Consider the following 16,252-nt stretch of genomic DNA (forward strand, 5'->3'; position numbering starts at 1 on the left):
CTTGAGAGTGATTGTCATTTCAAAAGAAAATCAGGTTTTGATTGATTCTCTGTTGTTCAATCTCGTGATGTCTTTATCACGGGCCCAAACTCACAGTTGGTCCATTTTATCTACGTCACGCATTGGGGCGTTTGACCGTGAAATCAATTCGGTTTATCAATTTTATAAAACTGATTTTTATGTTGCTTTACAAATTATTATCGAATTTGAGTATAAAATAATTATTTTCGTATTACAAGAAAATTTAAAAATAATTATAAATTAAATATAGATATTTTTTTTGGATCATTGCGATTTTTTAACTTTGTGAACTAAAAATCGGACATAAAATTGAACCGAAATTGAATCAAACATAAAATGACCCAGCATAAAACCAAGCAAACATTCTCTCAAGAGAAAAGCACAAATTAGTTTTGGAGAGAAGAAAATGACACAGTTACACCGGTATGTTGGTTTACTCTAGCATCTTAAGAAAGAGTAGACAAGGTAAGCTCGGACATCTTGAAATTGGATGCAATAATGTCAAATGAAGCACAAGAATGAGTAAGCAGAACGTTTCAAAATAATTGAAAAGGATAATGGTTTGGTACCCATTACACGAGCATTCCAATTACGTGACTAATAAACAGCTTAATCAATGTGGTTTTGGGTACTTTTTTGGTCCGAGATTCTTGGTTTGTGCAGTAGCGTAGGCTATTACCACATTCAAAGTCAGTTAGATACGAAAAATAGCTTTCTCCACATTATTCTTTCATCCACAAGATTCAAATCCGAAACCAAGAACATTGGGTTCTGTTTCCCTCGTCCATACAAGCGGTTTTGGCCTTTGCATTACTAGTAATACACCTTTTCCAATACTAATAAGTTGCATAAACAAATACAGGGAGGACAAGCATTGTAAAGGTGATGATAGGTTGAGCAAGTCATTTGGAATGCTTAGCTGGAAGGACGATAATGTATCCGTACAGAACTCAAAAATGAATTCAACAGAAAATGAATTAAATTCAGAAAGAGTACGATTGTAAGTTACTGGTTATGCTATCAAAATCAAAGCCATACGAAATCATAGGAACATCAAGTAAAGAATACTTGGCATGTTAAGAAAGCCAAGAATGCTTAAAGATCACAGCAGAATAGCCCCTCTACAAGAAAACTGAACATATACATTTCAAAACATAAAATTCAGAGATCCATTGGCAACAGGAAACCATATTATTCGAGTTCATTTCCTGGCCAAAATCTAAAGAACCCGGTAATCCGAAGTTGAAAAAAGATATAACAAAAAAAGAAAAGAAAAGGCATGGAAAATATAAGCGGGATTACAGAGAAATCTCACTTGCGCCCTAAAGTAGGGAACTGACCACGGTCTTCAATGGATGGTACAGCCATATTACTTGCAGCATTGCCTTCACCAAACCCTCCCAAGCCACGCTCGCAACCTTGACCTTGACCCTGACCCTGATCCTGACTCCGACCCCTACCCCGACCTCGCCCGCTTGGGTTGTAGTACCTCTTCCCTTCAGTAGGCTTCAGAAATTCATTAATACTCAAAGACTATAACCACCACCGAGTAGAGAATAAGGATCAGTGCATACCATAAAGATGATTTTACGAATAAAATTGCAAAATCACTAAGATGAGAAAGTAGCACGCAAGCTTTGTAACAAACAAATTAAATAATTTATGGATAAAATCACAAAATAAGCATCAAAGTTTTTTATAACACTAAAATTAACGGAATATAAATTACTAGAACTGCCAATTCGTATTATCCATATCATGTTCGTGTATTTTACACATGATAACTGTGTTCAAAGTATTTTGCATAAATTTTAATGTGTTAACAATGCATACTGTGTTTGTCTAATATTGCCAACTGTCCAATAAATTAAAACTTAAATACCAAAATAAAGACAAATGTTCAAAATGTGTTGCAGTTCAATGAACTTAAATAAGAGGCCCATAATAAACTCGAAAAGTAGGAAAATTAAAACTCGGGATGTATCAAAGGAGATACGATACCTTTTTTGCTCTCTCTTCCTTCTCGTAAGCCTCTTTTCTCTTATCTTTATCAGAGCCCTGCCAACAATTAAAGATACATATGATAAACACATATTTGCCATCAAATAACCTAAGTCATCAATGATAGAATTCTAAAAGGAATCATTGAGGCTCACCAATTTGATTAAGATTTCATCACTACTCTTCTTGTTTGAAAGTTGTTGCATAGACTCAAACTCCTTGACATCCACTTTTCTTCCCTCGGGTTTCTGTGCTTGAAGAACCTTTGCCTTCTCTTCCAACAGCTTCTCGTATTCCTCGAGAGTCATCTCCTGTTAATATTTCAATATCAAAGGATGCACGCAGAAATAGCAGTAGTTAGCATATTACATTTAAAATTAGAAAAAATTGCAGATATTCATGTTACTCCAACTCATCACTTTCAGCAAGTACACGCACATGAGATATATGCAGACATAGATTTAGGGGTATGATCCTCCAAATATATGGAAAAGCTTGGAAAAATCAAGCATAATCATGTCGGAGACATATTTGTATCTGGCACTCGTCCCCAAGTTTGAGCAATACAAGTAGACATCAATGACAATCTAAAACGATATATTATCAGGTGAAGCTACCTTATCCTCGGGTTCTTTTTCTTCAAGTTCATTTGTAGAGCTCTCCTTGTTAGCATCTCCTGCATCCTCATCTCTTGCTGGCTTGTCATAAGCTAAATTCCTCTTACCTTCATTGACAACTTCAATCACCCTATGAGGCACATAATGAGGAAAGAATAACAAAACTAAGTGATGATTTCATTTAGTTTTACAATACAATTGAAGGTTGGAATTGTTGACACTTAAACACTAAAGATAGCTCACTCAGCAAGTTCGTCAGTCTGAGTTCCCCAATTCCCACGACCAAAGCCTTCACGTTTGAGTTCATTTCTACAGACGGGAACCGCAAACAAAAAAGCATCAGTTCCGAGATTTGGATAGAATAATGAAATGATAATATCAAACTAAAGTCAAACAAAACTTCTTTTAAGTTCTACCCGATTCCAGTCCCACTACGACATTCATACAACCTGCGAGGTCGCTCTCCATCTCCAACTTCCCCTTCACTAGAACCACCATTAACCACCACGATAAGGTCGAGGACCACCATAGCCACCACTGCTGCTGAATGAGTTCTCATCATTGCCAAAATCACGTCTGTATCCGCCACTAACACCACGTACCTGTCCATATCCACGCCCACCACGGCCTCTGCCACGAACACCTCCAGTCCTTGACTCCCTCACTTGAAAGAAAAAACGAATGCACAAACATAAGCTAAAAGTATCAATTTGAGCACAGCTCAAGAAACATAACACATAAGATCCAGAAAATCAGAACTTTTCGACTAAACATGATTCATACTTGGAAGTATGAAACTATAACCGACTATTAAATATAAAAGCATGTTGAACAAATGAGACAACTAGCAGTATAAAAAAAACCAACTAGCACCGATACCTAGTTTGTATAATTGGAATGCAATTATCAATCCGATAAAGCTTTCGAATCGAAAACTACAATTTTATTGATGGAACACCGAAAGACACTCAGAGAAACAAAATAATAGACAGTTTTATCTATGCTAGTCTAGTCCATTATTGCATTCTCATTTCATTCAAGAAAAGAAAAAATAGGAGCGAAGCGACTCAATTTTTTTCGGTATCTATAGCTCTCTTCACTCTGGAAAACAAATTGAATAAATATATGACACACTCAATTGATATATATCAAATAAACAACTGAAAAACAAAAAACTGGGTTGTGCTCAAATGTGCATGCATGAATATCACTCTACAAGAATACTGACACAACTTTGTAAATAATTAATATCTTTTAGAACCAACAATCAGTTGGTCTAGTGGGATGAGGTACTAGATTCCTTAAACAAGGTTAGGGGTTTACCCTAACGTTTGCGAATCGAGCAAATTGGGTTGGGACGGTCGTTCCCATAATGGGACTCTACAAAACTCGATATGAATTAGTAAATCAATAGATCAGATACAAGTGATTAATTCAAAAGAAAATTAATATCCTTCGGAGGAAATTGACATTCACTGTTTGTCCTCACTCACTTAAAAAAAATCTTTAAAAAATTTCTAAATTCTGACACTATAATTTAATTTTTTTACCTACGCCCCCGCATGACTGTCTGCCCTTGGACCTGGCAATATTTGACACGATACACACACACACAAAAAAAAAAAAAGAAGAAGAAGAATCAGAGAACAGTTACAAGAACACCATACAAAGATATGGATGTCTCAAAATCTATATAATACGAATTATTAATGTATCGGAAATTATAAAAATATGAAACCATTTAAACATTACAATGACAAGGCAAAACACATGAGCACGATAGCTATAGGTGAATAAACAATCAAGCTCCATTCTCTTCACTAGAAATGAAACCCAACATAATAACATAAACCCATTCAAACTCCACAATTCGACCATTAAAAGAATGGGCAACTTCAACATAACACGACCAATTAAATTCAAGACTCAACACACAAGAAAACATTTTCGTATATGAAATGAAGAGACTACAGCTATAGCAAACAACAATGAAGCACTAAACAACAAAGGCTCAAAATGAAGGCTTCTATAGGAAAAGCTTACCGGCTTGAGCAGGAGGAAGAGGCTTGGAGGGAAGCTTAGGCTGCGGCTGCGGCTTCGTCTGAGACTGAGCCGGCCCCTTTTTAGGAACGGCGGAGGGGGCGGGAGCGGCGGCCTTTTTTTGAGCAGCGATCAGCAATGAGAGCTCCCCAGTGTCATCATCTCCCAACAAATCAAAAGGGTTCGAGCTCGCCATTGTCTTCGAATTCAGACTATACCCAAACTAATTATACACCCGTCCGACTCCGAGCACTTTTGCTAGAGATTTAGGATTTCCATGGAGATTCGGTATTTCATCAGCATGCAATCAAATGAATGTTGGATTGAATGAACAGTTCTGTAAGAAAGCGTGGAAGGAACAATGTATCTTAGCCGCGAGAGAAGAGAGAAATTTTAACTGTATCTATATTGTAATGTCGATTGAGTGGGTATGATTCTTAAAAAAGTTCATGGTTTTTTCCCTTGTCATCATTAGAAACAAAAAATGAGTTAACTTAAAATTATAGGTCACAAGGTACATTGTATTCTCAACGACTCGGGTGTCATTATTTAGAAGAGATTTTTTTTTAAGATTAAAATCTAGAATAAAGTATACAAAGGGTCCCGAATTATAAGGTATTGTTTTATTAAGTCATTCGACTATTAAAAGTTATAAAATGATCTTTTGATTATAAGATGATATTTTATTAAATCCTTCAACTATTAACAGTTTTAAAATAGTCACATAACTATTCATATGTTCCAAACTTATCATTTTTCGTTAAAAAATTGGTGGTCGACTAAGTTAGACATTAACATGTTGACTAATATATAATAGTTGTTTGAAATTCTGATATCAGATTTTATCATATCTCAGTCAAAAAGTTAACATTCTAATCATATTTTCGTTAATATTTTAACAGAAAAAGACAAGTTTGAAACATATGATAGTCAGACGACCATTTTATAACTTTTAATAGTTGAAAGGCCCAACAAAATAACGTCCTATAGTCAAAGGACTATTTTATAATATTTAATAATCAGAATACTCAATAAAATATCACCTTATAATAAAGGAACTATATGTGTACTTTACCCTGAAATCTAACCATACATTATTATGGAAGGGGAAGTGTATTTTTGTTACCGTACTAATTTATGATACAATTTTTAAAATAATTAAATTATACCTTTATTATTCAATAAACCAACAGACAAATTTCTTATATAATAATTTTTTATAATACTAAATTCCTTATTTATTAAAACTTTAAACGTTAAAAAAGACATTTATCATTCAAATAAATATATTTATATAAATTAAAATTTACACGATATATGTATTAAAATTACAATGTAATTAATAAAATCCTCTTTATATTTACAATCTTATTTATTTGTTATTATCTTTCTAATTTATCATTAAAATAGTAAAGTACAAAAATCAAGTTCAACTCGAAGTTAATAAGGCATATGTGAAGCCTCGAATGTAACAAGACAATTGCAGCTGCAGAGCAAAAAAGTTCAAGATGAACAAATGGATGGAAAACTATTGTATGTTGCAACGAAATTTTACCAGTTCTGTGATGTCAAAAACTATTTTTCTAACCAACAATGCACAACCCAAAACAGTAAACCCGCCGACAGCCGTATGATCTTTCGGTACCGACTGGTGTTTACTCTGATCAAAGAATGTAGAAGTATATGCATGTATTGTCTGGATCAAAATCCGGGTAAAACCGAGAGATCTGCCACACCTTTCGGAAGGTCTGCAATTTTCTTGACCAAACACAGCCTGTTGTTTCTAATTCTTTCGTCCTCCTGCACGTGAAAGCTCAGATGGGATTCTACATGAACGTCTATGGGGGGAGACCCTACTGAAACAAGCTCTGCTCTCAGGTTTGTTTGCGTTTACGACCGCAAATGATCCTATCATTGATCGAGAGATCACAGGCTCATACGACTGTTTATTTTGGAAGCTCGTATCGACCGACTTAACTTGAGCTAAAAAGCTATGTTGTTCCAACTCTTCACTCTTTCTTTTTTGGAACAGTATTATGAACGAGCAGATAAATAAATTAATTAGCAAGACATAATTATAAACGGAACGAGTAAGATGTAAAGACAAACGTACCACCATCACACATACTCCATTAAAAAAATCTTCTAAAGGTTGAACTAGCTCTGAAGATATTTCGATGAAATCATCAACCTCAACACCTGAGCATTTACACAGAAAAGTAAGATAACCGGATTAGTAGGGGAAAATGTTATTCAATCAAATTAAATGAGAGCAACATTTTTTGCTATAAAAGACGATAACTCAACAGCATTTGCAGGCTGGTAATAAACTGAGAACATACCGGGGTGAATTTTGTTCTTAACAGACAAGAAGGCGTCCCATAAATCTCTCTCTTCATTTGTTTCAAATACACCATCATCCACCTAATAAAGATGAATGGCGTCAGATTACAGAATTTGCAACTGATGTATCTTAACAGCATTCAAGATTTACTAGAGTTCACTATCAAATAGAAGGACGAACTAATCTCCAATCGATTTGATCAAAAGCTCAAATGTAAGCTTATTGGGTATTCTGTTACTATTCAAGGGAGTATTAGTACCTCAACAACAGCGTCCACGTCCTTTCCACGGACGATTCTAGTTGGACGAGAATATGCTTCTACGACCTTAGTGAAAAGATTTCCTTTCGACAAGGCTTCCAACTGCAGCCAGTTATTTTATATGCTATCATAAAATATTTGAGGATACTGAAAATGGATGAAAATTGAAAGTGAAAAAAAAGAACAATGGTTGTTTTATCTTTTATCTAACATGACACGTAAAACATCCTCAAAACAGAACGTTCAGTAGTTAAGAAAAAGGGAAAAAAATATAAAAACACAGAGAGGAACAGAAGCCCAGTACCTAAGACTCCAGCATATTGCATTCCGATTACACAAATCAGTCACTGCGGACAAGCTTTAAATGCAGGAATACAGTAATCTATTTTATGTACAGAACACATTTTTTTTGGGGGTCATTTAGCAATGTAAATTCAAATCATACACATCGATATGAAATGGAATAGCCTGCAGCAAGGATATCAATAATATTATCCCCTAAAAAAACAGAGGCCTTTTCTTCCCATTAAAACATATTCATAACTGAGGAAATCCATTTTAGTATTAAATTATACATTTCTTGGGTGCACTTCATTCAGTTAATACACTCGGATATAGTTTCTATTACACCCAGTGTTAGTATCAGATATGAATTGACTAACATCATGTCAGACAAAATTATAAACCAGGTTCACTTACTTTATATGCTGTTTTAGCAGCTAGACAAGGCAAGTTTGCACACTCTGCAAGGGCGGAACGAACCACTTCTGGACTTATTCCCTTATCAACCTGTAGCAAAAAATACAGCTTATCTGCATAAATTCTCCAATGGCATTAATAGTTGGCATAACGTCCACCAGCATTATTATTTTGTTCCATTCTTAGATTGGAGGTTTTCCAATTCGGTTGTAATTAACATTCACATTTATTTGATTGGAAGTAATAAATCAAGAAATCATTTTAAGATTAAAAACTAATAATTCGAAAGTATATTTAAGCACGGAATACAACACAATCCAATGATGAGATAAATTGGCTAATTAAACATCATCACTACATTTCCATTCACTACATTGTTAAAAGCACTTTAAAAAATGAAGAAATCTTTAATGCAAAAGGATTATGCATACCAGATATTGCTCTAATCTTCGAGTAACAAATTGATATGCCTGAAACAGGAAATGAAAAAGGATTAAATTCCACATCATTAACTATTGTTTATAACTAACATCACACGGTATATTTAGAGTCATGTAGAATCACATCAATGGAATTGGCATCACTACAGAGGAAGTAAACATGACATTGTATGACACAAAAAGAGCTTGCTTCTTACATCCTCTATTGTGGTTGCATCCACTTTAATGGTATGAACATCAGCTGCAAGTTCCAAAGCATGTTTTAAATCAATATTTTTATCCTTTTCCACCGATATCTGGACCTGCAGTTAACAAATTTAACATTGTAATAATCAAGTGTATTATTCCTTAAAAGAGTAACCCAATCATATACTAACTAGGCCATAAGAGATTCTTCTTATGCCAAATGGATCACTAGTAGAACTAGGTTGACAGCCAGCAGCAAATAGGCCAACAAGGCTATCTAATCTGGAAAAACCAAAAAAATCTGTTCAACTAAGAAGCAGAATTCTACTCAAAATAAACGAGTAAGTAGAAAGAGCAGCAATAGTTTGATAAGAAACCATGTATAAGATTAAAAAAAAAAATTGGACTGTCACCAGTATCAATGGAAGATGAGGGAGACAAGGGAATTTTGGAAAGGGATGAGGGGTGCTATTGGCCTTGAACATCAACGGCACCTTTTTTTTTTTTTTTGGGGGTAAGATTCAGGCATATTGCATTTAGTCATTTTGTCACTATGCTATCTAGAGTGTTTAATGTGTTAAAAATATATTGGCGTTCTAGGCAGTAGGGTAAGATGCAGTGATTTTAAGCTCTTTTCATTTCCATAAAATTTAGAAAGAGAAAATTTAAAAATTGAGGAACTTGTATATTTTACTAAGGTCAAACGCTACACTTCCATTAATTTGTTTTAGCTTCTTCAGATCTTGAAAAGCTTTAACAGGATTACAGACAACCTCCCTTGTTTTACATATTTATAGGCTAAATATTAGGGTTGATATATATATTGTATTTGATGTAGGACATTACTTTACATATTATAGGACCTTTATACTTGTATATATACCCATAGTGTTGATGAATAAAATACAAGAAAGCATTCTCTTCAATATCATTTTAGTAACCGTCGTTGCAAAGTTAACATACCTTTTTATGGATAATTATATCATTCATCACTTAACTATCTTCTCACTCCTATGTTTAGTCACTAAAGTTAAAAAAAATTCAATTTAACTACTTAACTTTTCAAATTACTCATGTTTTAATCACTCTAATTTATTTTATTAATAATTTTATGTTCTAATCACTCTAATTTATTTTATTAATAATTTGTGTGACATTGATTTTTTTATTATTTTATTAATACATAATTAAAATAAAAAAATAAATTTGAAAGTTAGAGGGATTAGATTAAGAGTAATTCGAAAGTTAAATAATTTTAAAAAATACCACAAGTTTTCTTAAATCTAAAAAAAACCCTCAAAACATTAAAAACCTTAATTTCAAAATCCAAAAATCATCGTTGATGTCTTGATCCCCGTCAGTCATCAACTAATTGTCATCCCAGTCATCGTCGGTCATTCAATGACCAGTCGTCGCCCACTCCCTTAAATCCCTAAATCTTTAAAATCCTAAACATTCAAATCCCTAAATAATTCCTAAATCCCTATGGACGACCGTGACAGCCTACCATTTGGTTGTTTAGTCTTTTGACTGACCGTGGCAGTTGGCCATTTGATCATTCTTCGATTGGTGGTGGGAGGATTGCAAGCAGCACATGTGTGGGGGTTTGAGAGGGATATGCGGTTGAAATTTTTATTTTTCTTTTAAATGTTTTTAAAATAAAATTTATATTTTTTTAAATAAAAATTTTAAATTATTGAAATGTGACACATGTCACTTAACAAAATTTCCTAACGGATGTTATAGTTGGGATACTTAAAATGATAATATTTGTAATGTTAAACATCTGGATTAACCAAAAAATTAGTTTAAACACCTAAATGAGAAAAAATATATAATTTAAGCACTTATTCTTATATTAAGCCATCAAATTATAGAGATTTAAAAAAATCAAATTGAATAATATAAAATAACTTTTTAACTTAAGTATAATACAATAACTAATAACACGATTTAACTCAATAAATTGTATTAAATCTTTAACTAGCAGGAATAATAATATAGGTTTTAATTAGGGATGTTAATGGGTTAGATTGACTTGAAATTTTTGTTAATTTGAATTTGATCAACAACAACAACAAAACCCTATTCCCATATGCAATGGGATAAGGGGAGGTGGGGTGGTAGGATGCCCCCAACGCCAGGTTGAGAGCAGCTTCCGTGGAAGACCTCCGGCAGTAAGAAAATTAAAAATAAAGATAAAATATAATACATAGATAAATAAGTCAATAAATACATAGTTGAAATAGTTGAACAATTTTCATATGTTGTATTCATATGTGCGTCTGTAATTTGAATTTGATCGAAGTATTATATCTATCTATCTAATATTCAATGTTATATGAGTTAAGAGAAATTCATAAATTAATTTATATATTTATCGATTGATTAAAAATAATATATATATATATATATATATATATATTATCATATGTTATATTTTCCAGAGATGAAAGATATTTATTCAATATCGACAATTTTTTTAAAATTTGAAAAATGATGCGTAAACATGATGATAAAACGTGTCATCTTGAAATTAACAGAGAATGAGTATTAAATTAAAAATTTATTTTTTTTAATGGTGATTTATGCCGGTCTCCAAGTGCGGGGTAGTTCTGCGGTGCGGCGCCTAAAAAACGGCTAATATATGGCGTGACCGGTTAAATAATTGACCGGTTAAAATTTATACCGGTTATGTTATATTATTTAACCGGAAATATTATAAAGTACAATAACATACTAGGTAGCGCTTATATAATGTAATAAGTAGCGCTTATATTTACCTATTTTATAAGTAAACCGGTATATTTATATCCATAGTATTGCAAATTTACCTATTACATTATATTATATTGAAAATATCCATACTTTTTATAAAAAGGATCGATACTTCTTTTAAAGTTATGTAATTTATGTTTCAATTTTTTTTAATAGTGTTTCATGTTTTCCACCTACAATATTAATTTAATAATTTCATTTGCACAAAAAAATATTTAATTTTTTGATATTTTATAAAATATTATTTAGAATTTTTAATTTAATAATAATATATATCGTAACGTAAAAAATAAATCATTAGACGCCTATAATTACTAAATTAATATCTTAAAATTCACTCAAAAGATAACCTTAAATTAATGTTTTCCACAGTGAAAAAAGTATGAACATTTTTATAAAAAGGATAGACACTTTACAATATAACCACTACCTATTACATTATATAAACGATACCTATTACATTATATAAGCGCTACCTATTACATCATATTTTTACCTATTATATTGAAAGTGTCCATACTTTTTATAAAAAGGATCGATACTTCTTTTAAAGTTATGTAATTTATGTTTCAATTTTTTTTAATAGTGTTTCATGTTTTCCACCTACAATATTAATTTAATAATTTCATTTGCACAAAAATTATTTGATTTTTGATATTTTATAAAATATTATTTAGAATTTTTAATTTAATAATAATATATCGTAACGTAAAAAATAAATCATTAGACGCCTATAATTACTAAATTAATATCTTAAAACTTACTCAAAAGATAACCTTAAATTAATGTTTTCCACAGTGAAAAAAGTATGGACACTTTTATAAAAAGGATAGATACTTTACAATATAACCACTACCTATTACATTATATAAACGATACCTATTACATTATATAAGCGCTACCTATTACATCATATGTTTACCTATTATATTGAAAGTGTCCATACTTTTTATAAAAAGGATCGATACTTTTTTTAAAAGTTATGTAATTTATGTTTCAATTTTTTTAATAGTGTTTTATGTTTTCCACATACAATATTAATTTAATAATTTCATTTACACAAAAAATTATTTGATTGTTTTGATATTTTATAAAATAATATTTATAATTTAAATTTAACAACATTAACCAAAGATAATAATAAATATGTAATATATATGTTTATTGTTTTTAATTTAATAATAATATATACCGTAACATAAAAAATAAATCATTAGACGCTGACGTTTTGGAGCCATTTTGGTTGGATGCTATTACAATGGAACACAAACACATTCAGGAAAAAAACTCCAATATAGAAATCAATCAAACCCATAAAATATCGATAAATTTACCTGAATATATGATCGTCACTTATGATAACGGTAGAAGAAAAAGGAAGAGTTATCTTCTGCCTGCTTGCCTTTATGTTTAGGGTTTCTCGATTAAGAGTACTATATATAGTAAACGGTGGAAAAACACTTGATATTTAAATTAGTATCGACACAAACTAAAACGTGTCGACACATTATTTAGACATATTCTCTCATAAAACCGGTATACTTGTACCGGTTAGATTGAAAAATTACATATTACATTATACTTTTGGGTTCGATGATTTTGGGATCGACACTTTTTATATATGGATCGTCACTTTATGGGTGCACCCTGTTTTCCATTCATTCTGGAACAAAATAATCGACACAAACTAAATTAGTGTCGACACATTATTTAGACATATTCTCTCATAAAACAGGTAAACTTGTACCGGTTAGATTGAAAAATTACATATTACATTATACTTTTGGGTTCGATGATTTTGGGATCGACACTTTTTATATATGGATCGACACTTTATGGTTGCACCCTGTTTTCCATTCATTCTGGAACAAAAATATCGACACAAACTAAATTAGTGTCGACACATTATTTAGACATATTCTCTCATAAAACCGGTAAACTTGTACTGGTTAGATTGAAAAATTACATATTACATTATACTTTTGGATTCGATGATTTTGGGATCGATACTTTTTATATATGGATCGACACTTTATGGTTGCACCCTGTTTTCCATTCATTCTGGAACAAAAATATCGACACAAACTAAATTAGTGTCGACACATTATTTAGACATATTCTCTCATAAAACCGGTAAACTTGTACCGGTTAGATTGAAAAATTACATATTACATTATACTTTTGGGTTCGATGATTTTGGGATCGACACTTTTTATATATGGATCGACACTTTATGGTTGCACCCTGTTTTCCATTCATTCTGAAACTAAAATATCGACACAAACTAAATTAGTGTCGACACATTATTTAGACATATTCTCTCATAAAACCGGTAAACTTGTACTGGTTAGATTGAAAAATTACATATTACATTATACTTTTGGATTCGATGATTTGGGATCGATACTTTTTATATATGGATCGACACTTTATGGTTGCACCCTGTTTTCCATTCATTCTGGAACAAAAATATCGACACAAACTAAATTAGTGTCGACACATTATTTAGACATATTCTCTCATAAAACCGGTAAACTTGTACCGGTTAGATTGAAAAATTACATATTACATTATACTTTTGGTTTTCGATGTTTTTGGGATTGACACTTTTTATATATGGATCGACACTTTATGGTTGCACCCTGTTGGCCATATTGTAAATTTGCCTTTTACTTCAAAGTATCAACATGACCCTTAATGTGTATAAGAAACATGTACAACAACATACTGCTAACTTTTCTCATCTCATTCATAATTATATTCACATACAAAAATATAAATCGTATACAAAATTATAAATCTTATACAAAATTAACCCTACATTTACATCATTGCATCCTTTTGTTATTTTTATGTAATATTGCAGCTTTTGTTATCTCCTGTCTTCGTTCATTTTGATTGTGGCTTACGAGATCGTTTAATATTCGCGATCGATCCCAGTCTCCAACAACCTATATTCAAATTGTCAGAACGTTAAGTATTGTCAACTACAGCATTCAATCTACGACTTTTAACAATTTTACCACAAACGAATTTTTCTATCCACTTACAAAATCACTAGTTGCCCCTGTAGAACCGATCAATTCCATCCACATCATCACATACATGCCGCAATCATGTCTGTTACAAAATTTGAAAACCACACATGTCAATTATGATGAATACTGCATAAATTAAGCTTTCTATTTGTGATAACATCTCATACCCATTCAATTGCTTATTCTTCTTATGCTCCACAAATTTGAAATTTTTCAAGGGATACTTTCCTAGAGATCCACAGGATTCAACTCAAATGCGTTTCTTATTATAAGAATCTAATAGTTTAATCTGCATTAAAATAGAAGAAGTTATGCACCAAAAAAATTATGCATTATAATTTACATAATGTCCTTTCATACATACATACATACCAATCTCTTAGCATCCTTCACTCTCTGTTTAGTTGCTTCAGTTGTAAACATACTATCATAAATTGTTATAACACGATCTACCATATCCAACACCAACAGATACCAATGTGAATTATGGTAGTTTATTGTAATCATGATCTGCAACAAATTTCACACCCAATTTGACAAAATTCAACATTCTATATCCGAAAACATCATTTGCAATTGGTATGGTGTCTTACCTTCTCACAGTCGGTGAATTTCACATAGTTATCCAATATGACACCCCAGAAGGTAGAAATACTCTCAACACTTTCTTTGTTGTTGACATCCAACGCCTGTTGCTGTAATTACGCAACAAACATTATTAATTTACCGTCTATAACATTACTTTTCAATATTTATTAATTTAACTCACCGCTAAGAGGTATGGAAGGTAGCCAATCCTCCGGAGTGACTTTTGAGAATCATAGCATATGGTCCAGGCGAGCAAATCGATAACCTAACAAAATTAATTACACAATCAGAACATATTCAATAAGTTTTAACATTTTCTACTTTCTACTTACCACACCGCCTACCCATTCCGTAGGCTTCAACGTTGCAACGTCGTATACAGTAGCGAATTGATTTCCCATTGAGATTACAGAATATCTGTATGAATCATTAGGATTAATATGTTGTCATGAAATATTTAAAATCACTCACAAAACAATATATTTCACTTACTCCGATTCTAACTCGCTATTCCATAAATAATCACAAATTGCAGATTCGATGTCATCAATTCCGCTTGGAATATCCGCTTTTTCAACCTACAATTTTGCATACAAATTTTTGTCACAACAACATAATAAAAATCAAATTAAGTTTTCTTTTATTCAACTTATCTTCTGCTTCTTCTTCTGGGGTGCAGGACATTTCGAATCCAAATCTGCTGCTATAACACTCTCCGGTGTATAAATAACATTGACTTCCTTCCTCCTCACTTCTTTCATCTCTTCTTCTTCCTCATCCCTCTTTTCTTCTTCTATTTTTCAGTTCATCGTATTTTTTTTCTACATAGCTCTTCATCTCGTTTATTTCACCCTTCAATTGATCTCCTTCATCCAAGTATTTATCAACCACCCCCCACCCCGTAAGTTCACTCCTCAATTCCACAACCTCCTTAACCACTCCCTCAAATTTTTCACCCGTCACCATCTTAATATCACCCCTTAACACCCCAACTTCTTTCACCACTTCACCCCTCAACACCTCTACTTCTTTCACCACTCCATCTATTTTTCCTTTCACTACCCCCTTATGCCTCTCAAGTGTATCTTCGACTCTCTCAAGTTTCTCTTCGACTCTTGATTGTCTTTGCATGATTTCAAATTGGATTTTTTTGATATCAGCCAATTCAGACATCAAAATGTCGAAGTTACTACGTTTTCCCTCACCGTCATCCCCCAATACAACCATCCCTCCTTTCTTCT

General features: G+C 32.3%; 1 protein-coding gene and 1 pseudogene across 1 annotated transcript; both read right to left on the reverse strand.

The window, feature by feature from the left end:
- Window positions 1–1,265: 1,265 nt before the first annotated feature.
- On the reverse strand, window positions 1,266–4,990 carry LOC120189068 (annotated as a pseudogene).
- Window positions 4,991–6,320: 1,330 nt separating this feature from the next.
- On the reverse strand, window positions 6,321–9,972 carry LOC120188550 (glycine--tRNA ligase, chloroplastic/mitochondrial 2-like). Its single transcript, XM_039191942.1, has 9 exons — window positions 9,920–9,972; window positions 8,799–8,889; window positions 8,619–8,723; window positions 8,413–8,451; window positions 7,982–8,071; window positions 7,283–7,384; window positions 7,022–7,103; window positions 6,793–6,878; window positions 6,321–6,479 (listed from the first exon to the last, which is right to left on the reverse strand). Exons 1-9 carry the CDS (start codon window positions 9,970–9,972, stop codon window positions 6,381–6,383), a joined length of 747 nt encoding a protein of 248 aa, XP_039047873.1. The 3' UTR covers window positions 6,321–6,380.
- Between the last annotated feature and the right edge of the window lie 6,280 nt (window positions 9,973–16,252).

This window comes from Hibiscus syriacus, unplaced genomic scaffold (genome assembly GCF_006381635.1).
Source record: "Hibiscus syriacus cultivar Baekdansim isolate YM2019G1 unplaced genomic scaffold, ASM638163v2 tig00116951_pilon, whole genome shotgun sequence".
NCBI lineage: Eukaryota > Viridiplantae > Streptophyta > Magnoliopsida > Malvales > Malvaceae > Hibiscus > Hibiscus syriacus.